Genomic DNA, 23,969 nt, shown 5'->3' on the forward strand with positions numbered 1-23,969 from the left:
CAGTACTATACTGAGCACATTCATACAGCAGTCTATACAGTACTATACTGAGGACATTCAGTCTATACAGTACTATACTGAGCACATTCATATAGCAGTCTATACAGTACTACACTGAGGACATTCATACAGCAGTCTATACAGTACTATACTGAGGGCATTCAGTCTATACAGTACTATACTGATCACATTCATATAGCAGTCATATAGCAGTCTAATAAAATTCAAATTAATTACTTAAAAATCATACAATGTGATTTTCTGGATTTTTGTTTTAGATTCCGTCTCTCACAGTTGAAGTGTACCTATGATAAAAATTACAGACCTCTACATGCTTTGTAAGTAGGAAAACCTGCAAAATCGGTAGTGTCTCAAATACTTGTTCTCCCCACTGTAGCTGCTGTGCCATTCCATCCAGGAAGAGTCTACGTGGTCCTTGAGGAGAAGGTGGTTATGAAGGATTTCCGGTGCTGGCCTGATGTCCAGATGTCCTAGCCGTGTCTGAATCCTGGCTTAGGAAGGGACCTGATCCGAGATCATAATGAATCAGATTACATGGAGAGGGGAACCTGATCCTAGATCATAATAAATCAGATTACATGGAGAGGAGGGACCTGATCTTAGATCATAATGAATCAGATTACATGGAGAGGTGGACCTGATTCTAGATCATAATGAATCAGATTACATGAAGAGGTGGACCTGATTCTAGATCATAATGAATCAGATTACATGAAGAGGAGGACCTGATCCTAGATCATAATGAATCAGATTACATGGAGAGGAGGGACCTGATCCTAGATCATAATGAATCAGATTACATGGAGAGGGGAATTGATCCTAGATCATAATGAATCAGAATACATGGAGAGGGGGGACCTGATCCTAGATCATAATGAATCAGATTACATGGGCAGGGGGGACCTGATCCTAGATCAGCACTCATCCTCAGACACTGCCTGTATGAATAAGGAATGCTGTTGTAACGTCTAGTTAGAGCAGGTGTTTACTACCATCTAGTGGAAGATATGGTGGGATCCATGGTGAGATGACAGAGCAGAAAACACTATATGGAGAGAAGTACAAATAAAGTATTTCTGAACAATAAAGGACAGAGAAAGAGAATAAATACATGGAATGACATATTATTACTAGTTAGTAGATCTCACAGGGTTCCGTCGTCATTATTGTACCATACACCAGTGACGTCAGAAGGGACGTGATTTCCTCATATGAAAGTGAAAGTAAGGGTGTGGTCTACGCATTTACAAAACAGCTGTTGAAACTGTAGCGCGCATTTCTCGGCAACATTAGAAGCAGGATAAATGTGTTGATTTGACGGACAGACGGACAGACTCTGGTAAGTCTAGGCTACATATAACTATTATAAAGTTAGGTCGTAATCAGACATTCAACAGACAGAGTAGGCTTGAGATATGATTCTTTATCATGCTGACCAACCTGGACCCGGTTTCCACGATGGAATTTAGGCTTAACGTTGGGAACGCATGGTACGTGGGTAAACGATCATTAACAGAATACACATTTGAGTTTACGCTATTTTACAAATAAAAAGGTGCGTAAGCGCGTTTACGTAGGTTTACCCTCCACTACATCCCCGTTGATGCGTTGTGCAGCGTAGAGTGCATAGTCATTTAGTCTCTATGGGTCATTTGGCTAAGTTGGTGAGGGCCACAGCATAGTCATTTATTCTCTATGGGCCATATGGTCAGTTGGTGAGGGCCACAGCATAGTCATTTAGTCTCTATGGGCCAGATGGCCAGTTGGTGAGGGCCACAGCATAGTCATTTATTCTCTATGGGCCAGATGGCCAGTTGGTGAGGGCCACAGCATCGTCATTTAGTCTCTATGGGCCAGTTGGTGAGGGCCACAGCATAGTCATTTAGTCTCTATGGGCCAGATGGCCAGTTGCTGAGGGCCACAGCATGGGGAAAGAAACTGTTCAGATGGGGGTCTATAACATCCAATCACATACTCCTCAAGATGAGGCTCATGATTTATAAGTTATATACCTTTTTATCTTTACATATATTGTCTTTATTTAAACCAAGGTAGTTTGAGTTAGTAGCGATGAAGTTGCAACTGTCAGCTGCTGTAAACATGTGACAGTATTCATAGGAGAGCTGATCTCAGATCAGTTTAGCTTTTTATATCATAATGATACTGCTGTAAACCTGTGACAGTATTTATAGGAGAGCTGATCTCAGATCAGTTTAGCTTTTTATATCATAATGATACTGCTGTAAACCTGTGACAGTATTCATAGGAGAGCTGATGTCAGATCAGTTTAGCTTTTTATATCATAATGATACTGCTGTAGAGTCAGGTTACAGCAGGTGTTTACTACTATCTAGTGGAAGATATTTTATTTTTTATATTTAACTAGGTCAGTCAGAACAAATTCTTATTAACATTGACGACCTACCCCGGCCAAACCTTGATGACGCTGGGCCAATTGTGCGCCACCCTATGGGACTCCCAAACATGCAGCCTGGATTCGAACCAGGTACTGCAGTGACGCAAGAGGCGGGACTCTGCACCACTCGGGAGGCGGGCTGAGCTGAAACAGAAAGTAAAGTTGTTATTTTGTTCAGGATCCATTTTGAGACGACAGAGCAGAAAACGCTATATGGAGATGACTGACAAATAAGTAAGTAATCCTGAACAATAATTTATTCTAAAGGACAGAGTAAGAGAATGATTATCTGGAATGAGATATTACTAGTTAGTAGAACTGCTACTTGAGCTGAGTTGCTGACAGACAGAAGTTTTCAAAGTGTAAACTAATCAGTAGGTATACATGTTATCAGTAAAACGTCTGGTAAAGATGGTGGAGGAGCTTTTCAATGATATGGTTTTATGTTTATCTCAGGGTTTCTCAATCCTTTTGTTCTTACCAGCACTTACACACCTGATTCAACTAATCATCAAATATTTTAAGACAGTTTAATATTTGAGGCATACAAATGAACATTCTCAAATAAAAACCTTTTGGGTTTGTAGGCCTGCTTACAATTATTACAGTAAGTCACATTTTGGAAGAAAAAAACACAGCTTAACTTGGTTTCGAGTAAATGATATGTTTATCTAAAATCATGTAAGAGAGATGTCTTGAAGAAACGTGTCTGGGTTTAGAACTCTGTGTCTCAGTGCCCTGCGACAGTGGTAAGTTCGTTTTGCATGGCCCGGTGCTACAGCTGAGTGGACATTTATTTTAAGGACCAATGGAATGGTCTAAAATACGCAAACTCTGACCTCCCGGGGAGCCGGGCAATGCAAAACAAATTCACCCAGTGACCGTCTCTTTTTTTCCTTATATGAAATTGAAAGTAACTTTGTAGCCGACGCAGTTCCAGAATGTCTGTTGAAACTGTGTCTCATATGGAACGTTAGAACAGTGGTGGAAACAGAACTCAGTTCTCAAACTGGAGTAAAAGGAAAGATCCTTCATAGAACATGACTCAAGTAAAAGTGAAAGTCACCCAGTAAAATACTACTTTAGGAAAAGTCTAAAATTATTTGGTTTTAAATATTATTAAGTATCAAAAGTAAATGTAAAGTAGTAATAATTTATAATTCCTTATATTAACAAGCCAGACAGCACAATTTTCTTGTTATTTTAATTTACGGATAGCCAGGGTCACACTCAAACACTCAGACATCATTTAAAAAAAAAAAGCATTTGTGTTTAGTGAGTCTGCCAGATCAGAGGCAGTAGGGATGACCAGGGATGTTCTCTTGATTAGTGTGTGAATTAGACCATTTTCTGTCCTGCTAAGCATTCAAAATGTAACGAGTACTTTTGGGTGTCAGGGAAAATATACGGAGTAAAAAGTACATCATTTTCTTCATGAATGTAGTGAAGTAAAAGTAAAAGTTGTTCAAATGTAAAAAGTACTCTGGGAAGTTGCTGCTATAACAGCCTCCACTCTTCTGGGAAGGCTTTCCACTAGACGTTGGAACATTGCTGCGGGGACTTGCTTCCATTCAGCCACAATAGCATTAGTGAGGTCGGGCACTGATGTTGGGCGATTAGGCCTGGCTCGCAGTCGGCGTTCCAATTCATCCCAAAGGTGTTCGATAGGGTTGAGATCAGGGCTCTGTGAAGCCCAGTCAAGTTCTTCCATACCAATCTCGACAAGCCATTTCTGTATGGACCTCGCTTTGTGCACGGGGACATTGTCATGCTGAAACAGGAAAGGGCCTTCCCCAAGCTGTTGCCACAAGAAGCACAGAATCGTCTAGAATGTCATTTTATGATGTAGCGTTAAGATTTCTCTTCACTAGAACTAGGGGGCCTAGCCCGACCCATGAAAAACAGCCCAGACCATTATTCCTCCACCACAAACTTTACAGTTGGCACTATGCATTCGGGCAGGTAGCGTTTTCCTGCCATCTGCCAAACCCAGACTTGTCCGTTGGACTGCCAGATGGTGAAGAGTGATTCATAGAACACGTTTCCACTGCTCTAGAGTCCAATGGTGGTGAGCTTTACACCACTTAAGCCGATGCTTGGCATTGCGCATGGTGATCTTGTGGCCATAGGAACTAATTTCATGATGTTCCGGACGAACAGTTATTTTGCTGACGTTGCAGTTTGGAACTCGGGAGTGAGTGTTGCAACCGAGGACAGACCTTTTTTATGCGCTTCCGCACTTGGCGGGCCCATTCTGTGAGCTTGTGTAGCCTACCACTTCACGGTTGAGCCGTTGTTGCTCCTAGACGTTTCCACTTCACAATAACAGCACTTACAGTTGACCGGGGCAGCTCTACCAGGACAGGAATTTGACGAACTGACTTGTTGGAAAGGTGGCATCCTATGATGGTGCCATGTTGAAAGTCACTGAGCTCTTCAGTACGGGTCATTCTACTGCCAATGTTTATCTATGGAGATTGCATGGCAGTCTGCTTGATTTTATACACCTGTCAGCAACGGGTGTGGCTGAAATAGCCGAATCCACTAATTTGAAGGGGTGTCCACATACTGTTGTATAAAAAGTGAACATGCTCTGTCCTGCTACTGGTAAGCCTATAACATTATGTGAACTGATCTGAACAGGTTTAGGCTGGTCATCTATGATATGTAGGCTATAGCTGAGGTATAGACCTTGATCTACATTAGAGGTCGACTGATTAATCGGAATGGCCGATTAATTTGGGCCGATTTCAAGTTTTCATAGCAATCGGATATCGGTATTTTTGGACACCGAATCTTTATTTTGTATTTATTTTTACACCTTTATTTAACCAGGCAAGTCAGTTAAGAACACATTCTTATTTTCAATGACGGCCTAGGAACGGTGGGTTAACTGCCTTGTTCAGGGGCAGAACGACAGATTTTTACCTTGTCAGCTCAGGGATTCGTTTTTGCAACCTTCCGATTATTAGTCCAACGCTCTAACCACCTGCCTTACATTGCACTCCACGAGGAACCTGTTCGAGGGCAGCAAGAAGCCAAGGTAAGTTGCTAGCTAGCATTAAACTTATCTTATAAAAACAATCAATCTTAACATAATCACTAGTTAACTACACATGGTTGATGATATTACTAGTTTATCTAGTGTGTCCTGCGTTGTATATAATCGATGCGGTGCCTGTTAATTTCTCATCAAATCACAGCCTATATCGCCAAACGGGTGATGATTTAGCACTGTTGTTGCACCAAACCTAACCATAAACATCAATGCCTTTCTTTAAAATCAATACACAAGTATATATTTTTTAAACCTGCATATTTAGTTAATATTGCCTGCTAACATGAATTTCTTGTAATTAGGGAAATTGTGTCATGGCTCTTGTCACTGCTCTTGCGTTCCGTGCAAGCAGTCAGGGTATATGCAGCAGTTTGGGCCTAACAAAGAACGTAATTAATTTGCCACAATTGTTCATAATTATGACATAACATTGAAGGTTGTACAATGTAACAGCAATATTTAGACTTAGGGATGCCACCCGTTAGATAAAATACGGAACGGTTCCGAATTTCACTGAAAGAATAAACGTTTGGTTTTTGAAATGATAGTTCCCGGATTCGACAATATCAATGACCAAAGGCTCGTATTTCTGTGTGTTATTATGTTATAATTAAGTCTATGATTTGATATTTGATAGAGCAGACTGACTGAGTGATGACAGGCAGCAGCAGGCTCGTAAGCATTCATTCAAACAGCACTTTCGTGCGTTTCCCAGCAGCTCTTCTCTGTGCTTCAAACATTGAGCTGTTCATGACTTCAAGCCTATCAACTCCCGAGATTAGGCTGGTGTAACCGATGTGAAATGGCTAGCTAGTTAGCGGAGTGCGTTGGTGACGTCGGTGACGTCACTCGCTCTGAGACTTGGAGTAGTTGTGGAACGATGGGTAATGATGCTTCGAGGGTGGGTAACGATGCTTCAATGTGTTCCTGGTTCGAGCCCAGGTAGGGGCGAGGAGAGGGACGGAAGCTATACTGTTACACTGGCAATACTAAAGTGCCTATAAGAGCATTCAATAGTCAAAGGTATATGAAATACAAATGGTATAGAGAAATAGTCCAATAATTCCTATAATAACTACAACCTAAAACTTCTTACCTGGGAATATTGAAGACTCATGTTAAAAGGAACCACCAGCTTTCATATGTTCTCATGTTCTGAGCAAGGGGTCAGATTTTTTTTATTTTCTTAAAATAACGTTCCCAAGGTAAACTGACATTTTCTCAGGCCCAGATCGTAGAATATGCATATAATTTACAGATTAGGATAGAAAACACTCCAAAGTTTCCAAAACTGTCAAAAACTGTCAAAATATTGTCTGTGAGTATAACAAAACTGATTCTGCAGGCGAAAACCTGAGGAAATCTAACCCGGAAGTGATTTTTTTAAATCTGTGTTTCCTTGCCCGTCTTTTTTCCATTTAAAGGGGTATCAACCAGATTCCTCAGGCTGTGACCAGGCTGTAGACATAGTTTCAGGCTTTTATTTTGAAAAATGAGCGAGATTTTTCAAAACTAGTCAGGTGTCCTTTGATTAGTTCCTGCGCGCGAGAGGGGTAGCTCTCCATTTTCTTTCTCTCTTTTATTGAATAGGTTATGGTCCGGTTGAAATATTATCGATTATGTTTGTTAAAAACAACCTGAGGATTGATTATAAAAAACATTTGACATGTTTCTACGAACATTACGGATACTTTTTGCAATTTTCGTCGAACGGAACGAGACTTTGGTTTTCTGAACATAACGCGCAACCCAAATGGCGTTTTTGGGAACCATATTTAGGTACCCTGTTTTCTGTTGGGTTTTGTGGGTGGTTATTTTCAGTCTTTGTGTGTCTGCACCAGACAGAACTGTTTTCGGTTGTTTCTTTGTTATTTTGTTTTTCAGTGTTCTGTTTTGATGATTATTAAACATCATGAACACTTACCACGCTGCACCTTGGTCCTCACCTTCTTCCACCGACGACAGCCGTTACACTCTGTTTAGTTGTCACTGTGTTAACCACAACCACCATGTTGGATCTCTGTTTAGGGGACAGTGCTCTACAATGGGTCTCTCTGGGGGGAGAGAGGAGGGGGGCCCTGCCTCTAAAATGCATCTCTCTGGGGGACATGACACCAAAGCTAAGAGGTAAGATGACAATGATATGAAGAATTTATTATGTTTATTTCCAAAGTAAATAGCTATCTTTAAGATGAATGCACTTATTGTAAATCTCACTGGATAAGACCATCTACTAAATCAGGAGTTCTCAATCAGGGGTCTGTGGAGGTGCTGCAGGGGTTCCGCGGCACCCTGACTGTACTCGTTGCAGTGAGACATTTGATAGAATTTTCACGACACGACCACTTTGCTACTCTTAATTATTGACTAATATAATGGAATGCATATTTTTTTAACCAATCGTTGAAAGATCGTTTTTACAAGCAGAATTTTGACAATATTACCGTTATATCAACTCACTCTTCACACCTGTTTAACAACTCTAAATAGCTTTGGCACAGTAGGCATCAAGTCCCTTGCCAATAATGTTGCCTACAACGTTGCATACAATGTTCATTTTCATCCAACACATATTACGCCCTAGATGCCTTCAATTGCACAATTTATAGCCATGCCCAATTCAGGATTGTTTTTAACAATTTGATGTTGCGCTCCAAAGGGATAATTTGAAATAATATGATGTAGATAATTAAATAATCAAAAGAAAAACGTGTTAATTATACACTCTTCGAAAATAAGGTTCCTTATAGAACCAAAAAGGCTTCTGAAACTTCCTTCATATATGGAACCACTAAAAGGTATACATATTTTTGGGTTCAGTGAAGAAGAACCTCTAGAGTTCTGATCATCAAAAGGCAAATGTTTTGAGGACGTGAACCCAGCAGCCCTCCAGCGGTCAGATCAAGTCCACCCGTTTTGGGATTCGAACCAGCCACCTTTCAGCCACAGCTCCAACTCCTTAGCCACTGGACGAAAACCTGAGGTAATCTTCAGAAATAAGCAAGAGTTAATCTGCCAAAATGAAGACAAAATGCTATGCAGACATACATGGTATAGAAATATCAAAAGATTATTTTTAACTACTACAAAGCATTTCCATGTGGCACAGGGACCACTGACTCGCTGCATTATTCTATAATATTATAAAGACACCTGCTGTTAACTCTTAACTACTTAGGACAGCTCACGAGGTGTCCTAAATATCTGCCGACTAGGTGGGACTAGAGACTTCATGCATAGCTTTAATTTATACCCATAAATGTAAAATGTCTTTATTCTCAGCACTTATACGACCAATTTTCTACTCTGAGACGCTTTGTGGATATGGGCCCAGATCTCAAAAAATTGTTATAAAAAACGTAGAATGTTTAACATAATAATAAAATAAAAAAATATTACTAAAGTAACCCACTGTAAAGACTGGGTTTAGTTGATTGTGTTGCACTGCTCATGTCCACGTTGCGTCTGCGCCCACGTTCGGTTTTACGCCAAGGATATTGTCCAGTCATACGCGCAGAGTGGGATGAGGTGATCTTGGTGAATAACAGCGAAATTCGCTACAGTGTTGAGACGCCAAAGTTTATTGTTCAATTTGCTTTTTGCTTAATGGTCAGGGACAGTATGAGTGTAGCCAGATCCTTTTCACTCCCTATCCATGTTTCATTTTGTGGTTCACCAGATTCGTCATCATCCTCGAGACGAGGGACAGACGAACGGCCTGCTAGCTAGCCAAGCTAGTTGGTACAGCTCGGTAAGCTAGCTAGCTACTCTACCAGCAGCATCATAGTTATCCTAGCTGCCACTACATCATCACCGGCTGCCTGCATTTCTTGTGAACCGATGGAGCTCCCCGGTTGTTTCTTCCACCTGTATAATACGTGGAGGGCTTCTCCCTCTCTTGTTGACGGATGCTGGCTACTTCTGTCCGGTTCTCCTCTCTTCCCTAGATGGACTTTAGTGTTTAACCCCTCTGTCCAAGGACCAGACTTTTTAATATTTTTTCCGTGGCTCCTCAAGTAGGCTGGACACATTCCATTTTTAACAACGCTTTTTGTTCTGATAAAAACTAGTTCATTGCATCTGCCATGAAGGCCAGTTTCATAATATTACCTTATGCCCCTAGTTATGAATTAATTGTGAAAAAACAGACCTTATTTCAGGTCATTTTTCACCCTGCCAGCTCCTATTAGTTCTATTGAGCACCGTGGCACCAACTCCCCTTCTGAACGTTCTATTCCATCGCCCATTGTTCTGCTTTACAATGGCAGCTTCTCTATTGTTATCAATGAGACCTGGCGGCATAAACCGTGAACGCTGACCTCAGGTAACTTATTATTAACAGGGTCACGGCTAATTTGTGAGCACGCTCACTGCTCATCTGTGTACACGTTGTGGTGACCTACAGTGCTAGAGCATGGCCATCAAACATTAAGCATTTTTTGGTCATGGTGATTTTCTTGGATTTAAAAAAAATAAATATTATTTCACTAGGCAAGATAGTTAATGACAGCCTACACCCACCAAAGTCAGAGGAATCCCAATCACAGCCGGTTGTGATAGTCTGTAATCGAACCAGGGGGGTTGTAGTGATGCCGCTAGCACTGAGATGCAGTGCCTTAGACCACTGCACCACTTGGGAGCCCATATTTATTTTCAGAAAAAGGTGTACATCTTAAATAAAACCATATTTTCAAGATGTGGCAGCCAGAATATATTTTTTAAATTAAGATTTCTTTCTTTTTTTACGATTCCTTTCTTCTGATTGGCTGCTGGGTACTTTGACATACATCGACAACTTTGTTCGTAGGCACTCAATTGAGCGAGTGCTGTGCAGGTTCACTGAGCTGCAAACCAAATGGATAGGTCTAGCTAATTGATTTGTAGATCTGACACAGTTGCTACCTCAGATTATGAGCCTAGCAGGTGTCGTGAATGAGTTGTAGTACCCACAGATGCCCACATGGAGGAGCAAGAGAGCTATAAACCGCTACTGTTTTTTGTCTTAAAACCCCTAAACCTAACAATCAATCAAATGTATTTATAAAGCCCTTTTTACATCGGCAGATGTCACAAAGTGCTATACGGAAACTCTAACCCTACGTATAACCTATTTTAGCCTTAACCCTTAACCCTAATTCTAGGGTAGGGTAGCTAGAACACTTTTATAAACTATTTAAGTAATAATATTATGTTAGTAAGTCCATTATAGCACGAAATAGCATTTTGATTATTTTGTTAATCAAAACCTGTCTAAGCATTTAATTGTTTTTATTTTGTTATTAGTTATATTATTATATTTATTATTGCAAGGCATAACACTTGATCAACAAGCCACATGTATTTTATTTTTAATATATGGTTTGAACTGGGTGAACAACTAACCTCTATGTGAAAGTCCAGCAATTGGCTTGGGATAGATATGGCAGGTTTGAGACTGATCTAAGGAGTTAACAAGAAAAATACACTTTATTTGCTGCCTCACCAATGTCTGTACATGAATTAATAACTTTTAATTGCTAAATATTTCCAATAGATGGCAGCATACGACCACGAAGCATCAGTTATAGGCTACAAGCAGTAATATGATTGACGTAAAATAGCATGCAACCACAGACTATATGTCCCATGATTTTCTAAAATGGTCACTCATTACTTTAGTTAGCTATGTATCTCGTATTAGGCCTGTTTTGCTTTTGAGAGAGAACATAATTAGAAACTATAACAGGTATTGAACTCTGGCCATATAATCAGCTGCTCTAACCTCAACTCTAGTATACATGCATTCAAAACAAGTTTCTTAATATCTCATACTGGAACTAAACTGCCTCAGAATAGAACAGACGAGTGCATCTTCTCGCCCGCCAATAAATTACATCACGCAACCCTCGCGCTTAGCAAAGTTACTTCAACATGCCCCTCACTTGCGCGAGAAGGCAGAATGCTTGCTTGACCATGAATGTACTAGGAAAATAAATTTTTCTCGACCAGAGGTGACTGAATTCATTTTCAGGCTTATTGATAATCGTTATACTAATGAAGTATAGAAGTATAAAAAAATATCTAAAACAATATTTAGATAGATGACATTATCTTTCAAAGTAACAGCCCTGTAGACAAAGAAGAGCTCTCCAGTAGGTACCCAAACATTCAAAGGCCATTTTCTCAAAAGTGAGGTTACAAGTTTATCAACGTTCAAAGCAGAAAATACTTTCCCATTGTTCCTCAACTGTAGTGTATGATATACCATTTTCTAGCCCCGAGTCTCTACTTTTATCCAATGTGAAAAACACCATTTCAAATTTTGCTACATGAGACCAAATTGAGATACAAAAATTCACCTAATCCCAGATTTGGCAGATCATTGCGCACATGTTAGGATACACATCATGAAATAAATTGAGACAAATTAGACCGTAGCCTACAAGTAGCAAAATAGAAGTCAATACATTGAACATGCAATATATTTCAATATAATTGACCTAAAGCCTACTGCGGTCATATCGGTTTTCATTTTGAAGCATCATTTGATACGTCCCTTGTTTGAATCAATTGGAAAGACATTGGCAACTTTGTATTTGTAGTCAACTTTGTTCTGAATTTATTGGCGGTCACAAAGAGATGAATAAACCATGTGATTCTACGATTAGTAGAAATGTTCTGTTTATAAAGTCAAGCGGAAGGGCAAAAAAGCATCTAATGACGCACTCCAGGAATAATCAGGCACAAAACATAATGGGAACCAGAGGGTTAAATAGGGAAATAATAATAACTTAATGGGAACCAGGTGTGTACACTCAAGACATAACAAATGGAAAACAGAAACATGGATCGGTGGCAGCTAGAAATCCGGTGACGACGACCGAAGTCGTGACATGTATTGAATTATTATTTTAAAATATTTAAATATGGATGTCACAAGTGTATCATTTGTACATTACTTTATTAAAAATGTAGTTCTTTGTATACATTTGACTGTATAAAACCTATCAGTACTACTGATTTCTCTGAGAGTGAGGCAGATATATATTATTACTGTGTAAAACCTAGCAGTACTACTGATTTCTCTGAGAGTGAGGCAGATATATACACTGCTCAAAATAATAAAGGGAACCCTCAAATAACACATCCTAGATCTGAATGAATGAACTATTCTTATTGAATACTTTTTTCTTTACATAGTTGAATGTGCTGACAACAAAATCACACCAAAATTATCAATGGAAATCAAATTTATCAACCCATGGAGGTCTGGATTTGGAGTCACTCTCAAAATTAAAGTGGAAAACAACACTACAGGCTGATCCAACTTTGATGTAATGTCCTTAAAACAAGTCAAAATGAGGCTCAGTAGTGTGTGTGGCCTCCACGTGGCTGTATGACCTCCCTACAACGCCTGGGCATGCTCCTGATGAGGTGGCGGATGGTCTCCTGAGGGATCTCCTCCCAGACCTGGACTAAAGCATCCGCCAACTCCTGGACAGTCTGTGGTGCAACGTGGCGTTGGTGGATGGAGCGAGACATGATGTCCCAGATGTGCTCAATTGGATTCAGGTCTGGGGAATGGGTGGGCCAGTCCATAGCATCAATGCCTTCCTCTTGCAGGAACTGCTGACACACTCCAGCCACATGAGGTCTAGCATTGTCTTGCATGAGGAGGAACCCAGGGCCAACCGCACCAGCATATGGTCTCACAAGGGGTCTGAGGATCTCATCTCGGTACCTAATGGCAGTCAGGCTACCTCTGGCGAGCCCATGGAGGGCTGTGCGACCCCCAAAGAAATGCCACCCCACACCATGACTGACCCACCGCCAAACCGGTCATGCTGGAGGATGTTGCAGGCAGCAGAACATTCTCCACGGCGTCTCCAGACTGTCACGTCTGTCACATGTGCTCAGTGTGAACCTGCTTTCATCTGTGAAGAGCACAAGGCGCCAGTGGCGAATTTGCCAATCTTGGTGTTCTCTGGCAAATGCCAAACGTCCTGCACGGTGTTGGGCTGTAAGCACAACCCCCACCTGTGGACGTCGGGCCCTCATACCACCCTCATGGAGTCTGTTTCTGACCGTTTGAGCAGACACATGCACATTTGTGGCCTGCTGGAGGGCATTTTGCAGGGCTCTGGCAGTGCTCCTCCTTGCACAAAGGCGGAGGTAGCTGTCCTGCTGCTGGGTTGTTGCCCTCCTACGGCCTCCTCCACGTCTCCTGAAGTACTGGCCTGTCTCCTGATAGCGCCGCCATGCTCTGGACACTACGCTGACAGACACAGCAAACCTTCTTGCCACAGCTTGCATTGATGTGCCATCCTGGATGAGCTGCACTAGCTGAGCCACTTGTGTGGGTTGTAGACTCTGTCTCATGCTACCACTGGATTGAAAGCACCGCCAGCATTCAAAAGTGACCAAAACATCAGCCAGGAAGCATAGGAACTGAGAAGTGGTCTGTGGTCACCACCTGCAGAACCACTCCTTTTTTGGGGGTGTCTTGCTAATTGCCTATAATTTCCACCTGTTGTGTATTCCATTTGCACAACAGCATGTGAAATGTATTGTCAATCAGTGTTGCTTCCTAAGTGGACAGTTTGATTTCACAGAAGTGTGATTGACTTGGAGTTACATTGTGTTGTTTAAGTGTTCCCTTTATTTTTTGTAGCAGTGTATTATTACTGTGTAAAACCTAGCAGTACTGCTGACTTCTCTGAGAGTGAGGCAGATATATATTATTACTGTGTAAAACCTAGCAGTACTGCTGATATCACTGAGACTGAGGAAAATATACAGCATTTATTTATTTTTTTACATTTGACTCTCTGAAATGAAACCAACAAGTGATAGATTTAAAAAAAAAAATACATATCTGTCATTGAACAACCCCATGCCATGATTAGATAGTGAAAAAAGACACCAATCTCTTTCATAATGTCTTTAAACAATAAAAACAAATTTACAAAAATTTCTGAAAAGTGATATATAGCGTTTTGGAATTAAACTTTTCTTATGTTTCCCCATCTGAGCTCAGAGGAGATGAGAGATGTAATGTTTGTCTCTGTTGTGTTGAAGTCCAATCAAGCAGGAGAGACCAGCCTCCCCTGTACCCAGCTGTGTGTCCATGAAGAGTGACAGATCTATGCGTCTACCTATAGAGTTTAGAGAGGGAGACTTTTCTACAGAACAAAGGTAAGAAGAACTCATGGGTCATGGTCAGTGAGTTAAACAACACTGTCTGTAGTCATTTCTCCTCCCATTTTCCCTTTTATTTTTGCTGTTTTAATAATCCATAGACTAATCCTTTAGTCCATTTTCATAGTCCTAAAACAATATTAAACAAACACAAACACATTCCCTCCCTGTGTGTGTGTGTGTGTGTGTGTGTGTGTGTGTGTGTGTGTGTGTGTGTGTGTGTGTGTGTGTGTGTGTGTGTGTGTGTGTGTGTGTGTGTGTGTGTGTGTGTGTGTGTGTGTGTGTGTGTGTGTGTGTGTGTGTGTGTGTGTGTGTCATGTTTTGTCCACAGAAACCAACAGGAGAGATCAGAGTCAGAGATACTCAGTGGTCAGTCTTCCCAGAGTCATCAACCAGACCTGGACTCCATATTCAGCGTATGTGGTCCTGTTATGTACATTTGTTTTTGTTTACCTCAAGTAAAGTTGATCTGACAATCATTTATTAAATTATTTATTTGATTTTTTCAGTTGCTTGAACAGAATATTATGACATTTGTGAAGAACGAGCTGAAGATGTTCAAGAGGATTCTTAGTCCAGAACTCCCAGAAGGCTTTGAGAGTCAGAAGCAGGATAAGGAAGTGGTAGACACTGAAGATGAGAAGCAGGAGAGCAGTGCCAGAGAGGGGGCTCTGAAGATCACACTGCACGTCCTGAGGAAAATGAACCAGAAAGAGCTTGCTGACACACTGGTGAAAAGTAAGATCTGTCTGGCTCATGTTGAATGCTGTTTTATAACTTGTAAAAGCTGTAGCTAAAGTACAGCTAAAGTAGATGCCTTAACACGACACCTAGTCACCTCAACAAGTAGCAGCAGGGATGTGTTGTGGTGATTAATTTAGAGAGAGAGACAACATTAATAATACCATCAATAATAGAATGTTACACCAGCCTGTAATGCATTATGTAAATATTTACACATTTTTACAGTCAGTTAAGAGAAGGAATGATTATAATTTAAAACGTTATAACAGTCCTACAGTACTGTAGGCATTAAAACAGACATAATATTAATATCCTCTGTGTTATTTCTAGATTCAGATGAGCTTGCTGTGATTTGCCAACGTGAACTCAAATCTAATCTAAAGAAGAAGTTTCAATGTATATTTGAGGGGATCGCTAAACAAGGAAACCAAACACTTCTCAATAAGATCTACACAGAGCTCTACATCACAGAGGGTGGAACAGGAAAGGTCAACAATGAACATGAGCTGAGACAGATTGAGACAACAACCAGGAAACAAGCAAGACCAGAGACTGCAATCAAATGTAACGATATCTTCAAACCCTTAACTGGACAAGACAAACTTATCAGAACTGTGCTGACAAAGGGAGTCGCTGGCATTGGAAAAACAGTCTCTGTGCAGAAGTTCATTCTGGACTGGGCTGAAGGAAAAGCAAATCAGGATGTCCAATTTGTATTTTCATTCCCTTTTCGGGAGCTGAATTTGATGAAAGAGCACAAATACACTATCATTGAACTCCTCAATCACTTCTCAATAGAAACCAAACAATCAAGAATCTCCAACTACAACAAGTACAAAGTTCTGTTCATCTTTGATGGTCTGGATGAGTGCCGACTGCCCCTAGACTTCCAGAAGAACAAGATCTGTTGTGACGTCACAGAGTCAACCTCAGTGGATGTTCTAATGACAAATCTCATCAGGGGAAATCTGCTTCCCTCTGCTCTCCTCTGGATAACTACCCGACCTGCAGCAGCCAATAACATCCCTTCAGGGTGTGTTGACCAGGTGACAGAGGTACAAGGGTTCAATGACCCACAGAAGGAGGAGTACTTCAGGAAGAGATTCAGTGATGAGGACCTGGCCAGCAGAATCATCTCACACATAAAGACATCAAGGAGCCTCCACATCATGTGCCACATTCCTGTCTTCTGTTGGATTTCTGCAATTGTCCTTGAACACATGCTGAAACATAAGAGAGAAGAGATGCCCAAGACTCTGACTGAGATGTACACACACCTTGTGGTGTTTCATACCAAACAGAAGAATAAAAAGTATATTGGGAAAGAAGAGACAGGTCCACAATGGAATAAAGAAAGAATTCTGTCACTGGGAAAATTGGCTTTTCAACAGCTTGTGAATGGCAATCTGATTTTCTATGAAGAAGACCTGAATGAGGCTGGCGTTGATGTCAATGAAGCCTCAGTGTACTCAGGATTGTGCACGCAGCTCTTTAAAGAGGAATGTGGGCTGTTCCAGGACAAGGTGTACTGCTTTGTTCATCTGAGCATTCAGGAGTTTCTGGCTGCTGTATATGTGTTCCTCTCATTCATCAACAACAATGAGAATCTAATGGACAAACTGCAAACAAAAGACAAGTCTGATGTTACGTTCTACAAGAGTGCTGTGGATAAAGCCTTACAAAGTGAGACGGGAAACCTGAACCTTTTCCTCCGCTTCCTTCTGGGCCTCTCACTGGAGTCCAATCAGAAGCACTTACGAGGTCTACTGACAAAGACAAGAAGCAGCTCAAAGAGCCACGAAGAAACAGTCAAGTACATCAAGGAGAAGATCAGGGAGAATCCTTCTCCAGAGACATGCATCAATCTGTTCCACTGTCTGAATGAACTGAATGACCATTCTCTAGTGGAGGAGATCCAAAGCTTCCTGAGATCAGGAAGTCTCTCAGAAGCTAAACTGTCACCTGCACAGTGGTCAGCTCTGGTCTTTGTGTTGATGACTTCAGAAAAGGAGCTGGATGTGTTTGACCTGAAGAAATACACCAGATCAGAGGAAGGACTTCTGAGGCTGCTGCCAGTGGTCAAAGCCTCCAGAGCTGTTCTGTGAGTAAATAAAATGATATATAAGAACTAATCATCAGTAAGAAATATTCAGTTTAGAGACAAATATGTAATATAATATGTATATAATATTATATTGAAAAACATATTGAATAAATGCATTGATTTTCACATCATTATAACATTATGACCATACAATTCTAGGAGACGGAAGATGAATCTGTTTGTTGTTGGAGAGAATAAACCAAATGCTTCTGCCGTTGTCCTTCTACACTACTCGTTAAATTAACAGTGTCTTTGTGAAGTCATGATGATCTCTTTGTCAGGCTGTCAGGCTGTGGAATCACAGAGGAAGGCTGTGCTTCTCTGGTCTCAGCTCTGAGGTCAAACCCCTCACACCTGAGAGAGCTGGATCTGAGTAACAATGACCTGAAGGATTCAGGAGTGAAGCAGCTCTCTGCTGGACTGGGGAATCCCCACTGTAAACTGGAGACTCTGAGGTCAGTATTCCTGTAGTTGGTCAACAAGTGATAACTGTTCACCAGATCCACATGTGTTTACCAGAGACACATAGTCCACACCATATGTGTTTGGACAGTGAGGCTTATAGTTTTAAATGTGGTGCTACGCTCCAACATTTTGGATTTGAGATCTTTCATTGATCGGTGGATGTCGAAATACCCGTACACTTTGTTTTCCTGGAGCTAGGATATTGGAGTTATCAGAAGTCCACCAACAAGAAACAGATTCCTGCTCTGAAAACAGTTGTGTTGCATATTGGGTCTTATGATATTATGCGTGAAATCTGTAAAGCTAAGAGACAATTTCTTACCACTCTTGGAGAATGCTCAGAAATTAGCAGAACATATAATGTCTCGTGCCCAATTCCATCTCTGTTGTGGGACTGAGTGTTTTAGCCATCTTTGGTCTCTTCACCAGTGATTAATGCATCTGACCATTAAGGACTCAGGTCATTAGTCGACTATTTTGACTCCTTCTGGAATAGGCTTTGTGGAAGACGGAATTCACCTGGGTGAAAAAGGCTCCCGGCTGTTGTCATCAAACTTTGGAAAGGTTCTAGGTCAACTAAATTGATGTGAGGACAATATTAGCATTACATGGAAGTACTTTTTTTTCTCGTCTTTGGTCGCTCTTAGAGTTCCACATGTTGTATCTGAAAATGGTGACATGCCAAATGGTGAAGTCGTAGCGTTGACTGTCATTACATGTGAAGACTGTATGTTATCAAATACATTCTCAATCTGTAATTAAATTACGCGATTAAACTAGTCATGTATCTTTAATTAACTAGGAAGTGGGGGCACCACGGGAACATGTTCTTTATAGAGTGTCAATTTCCCTAATATAACTCTTCAGATATTTTCATATCTTATCGATTACAGTCACTTATTCATTAATTGTATTACCTCATCAGTTGCATTACTGAACATAGCAAACCCTTGGATATCTGCACAAACCCTAACCTAGATCATGAATCAGCAATATACAAATTGGCTTAAATATTTATTTACTAACTAACTTAATCAATCACAGAATTACATAAACACACACACACAATAGGTCATACATTGGTTACTACATGATGCAACGAAAAAGTCCCTAGCGGACGAAACCGATATGACTGCTTGGTAGACAAAGGAAAGGGGGTGGGGACCGCTCAAGAGCGGGAAACTCAGAGTGGATTCAAGTACATCCAGTTGAATACACTACACTCATGGAAATACTTTGAACATGTGTATTGTACTCAACACAATCTAAATCTATATCTCACTGTCTGTCTTTTGACTGAAACTACTTTTTACACTGGATCAGTTCACTCAAATATTTGTACCATACATTTTTCTCTCTACAATTAAAATTATGATCATTTATAAAAATTATAGATTAATTCATTTATGAATAGCTATGGCAGGTTTCAGGATACTGATATATCTGAATATGTTGAAAAATATACTGCCACTATTTTCACCACCAAAGAATAGCAGTGTGATTTTAATATGATTTGACTCTTTGCAGGCTGTCAGGCTGTCTAGTCACACAGGAAGGATGTGCTTCTCTGGTCTCAGCTCTGAGGTCAAACCCCTCACACCTGAGAGAGCTGGATCTGAGCTACAATCACCCAGGAGACTCAGGAGTCAGACTGCTCTCTGCTGTACTGGAGGATACACACTGCAGACTGGAGAAACTCAAGTATGTAGAGGGTTTATGTCGATTTTCATATCAGACATGTTTGACTTATCAGGCTAGTTAAGACAAACATTCTTACCAGTTATATGCTCACTGTGTGTGTTTGTGTGTGTGAGAGTTCAGGTGTAACACTCAATGACTGTCTGTTCTTCTGCTTACCGTTACAGTGTGGAACATGGTGGAGAGTACACAACGGAACCTGGGCTTAGAAAATGTGAGTGTTGACTGCTGTGAAGATTATGACTAAGAATAAGTCTTAATTCAAGTTAAGTCAAAGTCAAAGACCACCATCATTACTTACTTGGTCATATTCAATATCCGCTGTAGTTCTACAGAAGCAGAAATCAGGGACACCAAAGTTTACAAAGAGTTGCTTTTATAATGTGTGTCTGTGTGTGTGTGTGTGTGTGTGGCGCATTCGTGTTACATTAGCAATGTGTGTTTGTGTTCATGATGAATACGTGTGTGTGTGTGTGTGTGTGTGTGTGTGTGTGTGTGTGTGTGTGTGTGTGTGTGTGTGTGTGTGTGTGTGTGTGTGTGTGTGTGTGTGTGTGTGTGTGTGTGTGTGTGTGTGTGTGTGTGTGTGTGTGTGTAATTAATGGGAATAAGTGTCTTTTATATTACCATCCAGTATAACATATGATCATTCAACAAGTCTCAAGTTACCTAAACTTCTCCTTTTGATACCTAGAAACATCTACATTAAATTAATTAGTGAAAAGTGAGTTAACATTCTAATGTGAATGATGATGATTTCTAATATTGTGTCTGGTTTCATCCATCAGATGTCTGTGATCTCACACTGGACCAAAACACAGTTAACAGACGCATCTCTCTGTCTGAGGAGAACATAAAGGTGACATGTAGGAGAGAGAAGCAGCCGTATCCTGATCACCCAGAGAGATTTGAGTACTGTAGACAGGTGCTGTGTAGAGAGGGTCTGACTGGGCGCTGTTACTGGGAGGCAGAGTGGAGTGGGAGAAGGGCTGGTATAGGAGTGACATATAAAGGAATCAGCAGGAGAGGAGAGGGTGATGACTGTTGGCTTGGATACAATGACAAGTCCTGGAGTCTGTTCTGCTCTGACAACAGTTACATTGCCAGGAACAATAATAATCACACTACCATAGTCGTCCCCTCCTCCAGCTCCCACAGAGTAGGAGTGTATCTGGACTGGCCAGCCGGCACTCTGTCCTTCTATAGAGCCTCCTCTGACACACTGACCCACCTGATCACGTTCACCTCCACATTCACTGAGCCCCTCTATCCAGGGTTTAGGGTTTATAAAGACTCCTCAGTGTCCCTGAAATAATCTGCCTGAAAAATCAGTTTCTGGATCACAGGTTCTAGAACAGCTTCTATCCCAGTTCTATCTGCCTGTTAAATCAGTTTCTGGATCACAGGTTCTAGAACAGCTTCTATCACAGTTCTATCTGCCTGTTAAATCAGTTTCTGGATCACAGGTTCTAGAACAGCTTCTATCCCAGCTATATCTGCCTGTTGAATCAGTTTCTGTATCACAGGTTCTAGAACAGCTTCTATCTCAGTTCTATCTGCCTGATAAATCAGTTTCTGGATCACAGGTTCTAGAACAGCTTCTATCCCAGTTCTATCTGCCTGTTAAATCAGTTTCTGGATCACTGGTTCTAGAACAGCTTCTATCCCAGTTCTATCTGCCTGTTAAATCAGTTTCTGGATCACAGGTTCTAGAACAGCTTCTATCTGCCTGTTAAATCAGTTTCTGTATCACAGGTTCTAGAACAGCTTCTATCCTAGTTCTATCTGCCTGTTAAATCAGTTTCTGGATCACAGGTTCTAGAACAGCTTCTATCCCGGTTCTATCTGCCTGTTAAATCAGTTTCTGGACCACAGGTTCTAGAACAGCTTCTATCTCAGTTCTATCTGCCTGTTAAATCAGTTTCTGGATCACAGGTTCTAGAACAGCTTCTATCCCAGTTCTATCTGCCTGGTTAAATCAGTTTCTGGACCACAGGTTCTAGAACAGCTTCTATCCCAGTTCTATCTGCCTGTTAAATCAGTTTCTGTATCACAGGTTCTAGAACAGCTTCTATCCCAGTTCTATCTGCCTGTTAAATCAGTTTCTGGATCACAGGTTCTAGAACAGCTTCTATCTGCCTGTTAAATCAGTTTCTGGATCACAGGTTCTAGACCAGCTTCTATCCCAGTTCTATCTGCCTGTTAAATCAGTTTCTGGACCACAGGTTCTAGAACAGCTTCTATCCCAGTTTTATCTGCCTGTTAAATCAGTTTCTGGATCACAGGTTCTAGAACATCTTCTATCCCAGTTCTATCTGCCTGTTAAATCAGTTTCTGGATCACAGGTTCTAGAACAGCTTCTATCTCAGTTCTATCTGCCTGTTAAATCAGTTTCTGGATCACAGGTTCTAGAACAGCTTCTATCCCAGTTCTATCTGCCTGTTAAATCAGTTTCTGGACCATAGGTTCTAGAACATCTTCTATCCCAGTTCTATCTGCCTGTTAAATCAATTTCTGTATCACAGGTTCTAGAACAGCTTCTATCCCAGTTCTATCTGCCTGTTAAATCAGTTTCTGGATCACAGGTTCTAGAACAGCTTCTATACCAGTTCTATCTGCCTGTTAAATCAGTTTCTGGACCACAGGTTCTAGACCAGCTTCTATCCCAGTTCTATCTGCCTGTTAAATCAGTTTCTGGACCACAGGTTCTAGAACAGCTTCTATCCCAGTTTTATCTGCCTGTTAAATCAGTTTCTGGATCACAGGTTCTAGAACATCTTCTATCCCAGTTCTATCTGCCTGTTAAATCAGTTTCTGGATCACAGGTTCTAGAACAGCTTCTATGCCAGTTCTATCTGCCTGTTAAATCAGTTTCTGGACCACAGGTTCTAGAACAGCTTCTATCCCAGTTCTATCTGCCTGTTAAATCAGTTTCTGTATCACAGGTTCTAGAACAGCTTCTATCTCAGTTCTATCTGCCTGTTAAATCATCAACCTAAACTGTTTTCATCAGACTATTAGAACATGGCTGAATCTTTTGGTTCCTTTTCTGATCTTTTACCACTTTGCTTTATTTATGATATATTTTACTGTTTGTGTAAAAGGAGGTTGGTGGGACCTTAAATGTGGAGGACAGGCTTGTAATGGCTGGAGGGGAATACGTGGAATGGTATCAAACACGTGGTTTCCATGTGTTCCATTTCATTCACTCTGTTCCAGACATTATTATGAGCCGTCCTCCCCTCAGCAGCCTCCACTGGTATGTACTGTCCTATATGTGAGAGAGCTCCAACAAGGAATTACAATGTATGTATGTAAAAGTATTTAATACCTGCAAATGGCAAATAAACTACTTGAACTCCTTATGAATGCCTGCAGCTGACTAGGCTGTTGGCGTTTGACAAGAGGTGAAAATATTACAGGAATATTCTGCAAATTTTGATGAAGACGTCACTCAATCCACCCAAAACAACATGCAGTCTTTCCACAAGACTCCCATGAAGTTATAGTGTGACGTTAAAGTAACATTCTCAGAACATACTGCACTTGTTTTATACTGTTTTAGATGGATCCTCTGTTTAAACATTTAAACTCTTACAATAACACCATTAAAATACCAATGTGATCTTTTGATGTATGTCTTTCATGTTGAAAAACTAATTGTACAATTGTATATGGACATATGCTCCATAGTTGTACAAGGATATATTGTACTTTTCATAATAAAACAACAAGAAAAGGCATGCCAATTGTGAAAACAATTTCTTTATTGATTTAACATTACCTCTCCCAGTCACAGGTTGACGTTTGTCATGAGTCTTGTCCTGGAGGCAGAACTGCGTGATTTCCTCTAGATATGTCAGCTGCAAAGTCAAAATTGGCTGTGTAAAATAATGTTGTTTTATGGTCTTAATTTAAGGGAAGGATGAGCAGTGTGGTTAGGATTGAGGTTAGGATTAAAATCAGATGTAATTACTTTGTGCCTGTTCCAGCTTGTGACCACTTTACTGAACTGCCTCCAGAACAAGATTCATGACAATAAATGTAAACCTGCCTCCAGAACAAGATTCATGACAATAAATGTAAACCTGCCTCCAGAACAAGATTCATGACAATAAATGCCAACCTGCCTCCCAGTCATACCCTCCTTTTCTTTACAAGGCTGCAGAACATGCAAGCTAGTGATGTGGGGGTTCTCTCATAACCCTCAGTCCCCAGGTGGGTAGATGGCAGGTTGAATAAAGAGAAGCTAGTGATGTGGGGCTTGTCTCATAACCCTCAGTCCCCAG

The 23,969-nt window shown here is 40.8% G+C and overlaps 1 protein-coding gene across 3 annotated transcripts; it reads left to right on the plus strand.

Annotated features, from left to right (window-relative positions):
* The first annotated feature begins 1,245 nt into the window (after positions 1-1,245).
* Positions 1,246-23,423, plus strand: LOC129835975 (NACHT, LRR and PYD domains-containing protein 4E-like). Of its 3 annotated transcripts, none has more exons than XM_055901685.1 (10): positions 1,246-1,360; positions 7,524-7,622; positions 14,553-14,669; positions 15,004-15,088; positions 15,182-15,410; positions 15,747-17,517; positions 17,802-17,975; positions 19,513-19,686; positions 19,851-19,897; positions 20,469-23,423. In XM_055901685.1, exons 2-10 carry the CDS (start codon positions 7,540-7,542, stop codon positions 20,993-20,995), a joined length of 3,207 nt encoding a protein of 1,068 aa, XP_055757660.1. In that variant the 5' UTR covers positions 1,246-1,360; positions 7,524-7,539; the 3' UTR covers positions 20,996-23,423. The 3 variants fall into 3 exon arrangements, with proteins under 3 accessions (XP_055757660.1, XP_055757659.1, XP_055757661.1); XM_055901684.1 differs by lacking the exon at positions 1,246-1,360 and adding an exon at positions 1,399-2,671; XM_055901686.1 differs by lacking the exons at positions 1,246-1,360; positions 7,524-7,622 and adding an exon at positions 7,651-9,246.
* The last annotated feature ends 546 nt before the right edge of the window (positions 23,424-23,969 follow it).

This window comes from Salvelinus fontinalis, chromosome 37 (genome assembly GCF_029448725.1).
Source record: "Salvelinus fontinalis isolate EN_2023a chromosome 37, ASM2944872v1, whole genome shotgun sequence".
Classification (NCBI taxonomy): domain Eukaryota; kingdom Metazoa; phylum Chordata; class Actinopteri; order Salmoniformes; family Salmonidae; genus Salvelinus; species Salvelinus fontinalis.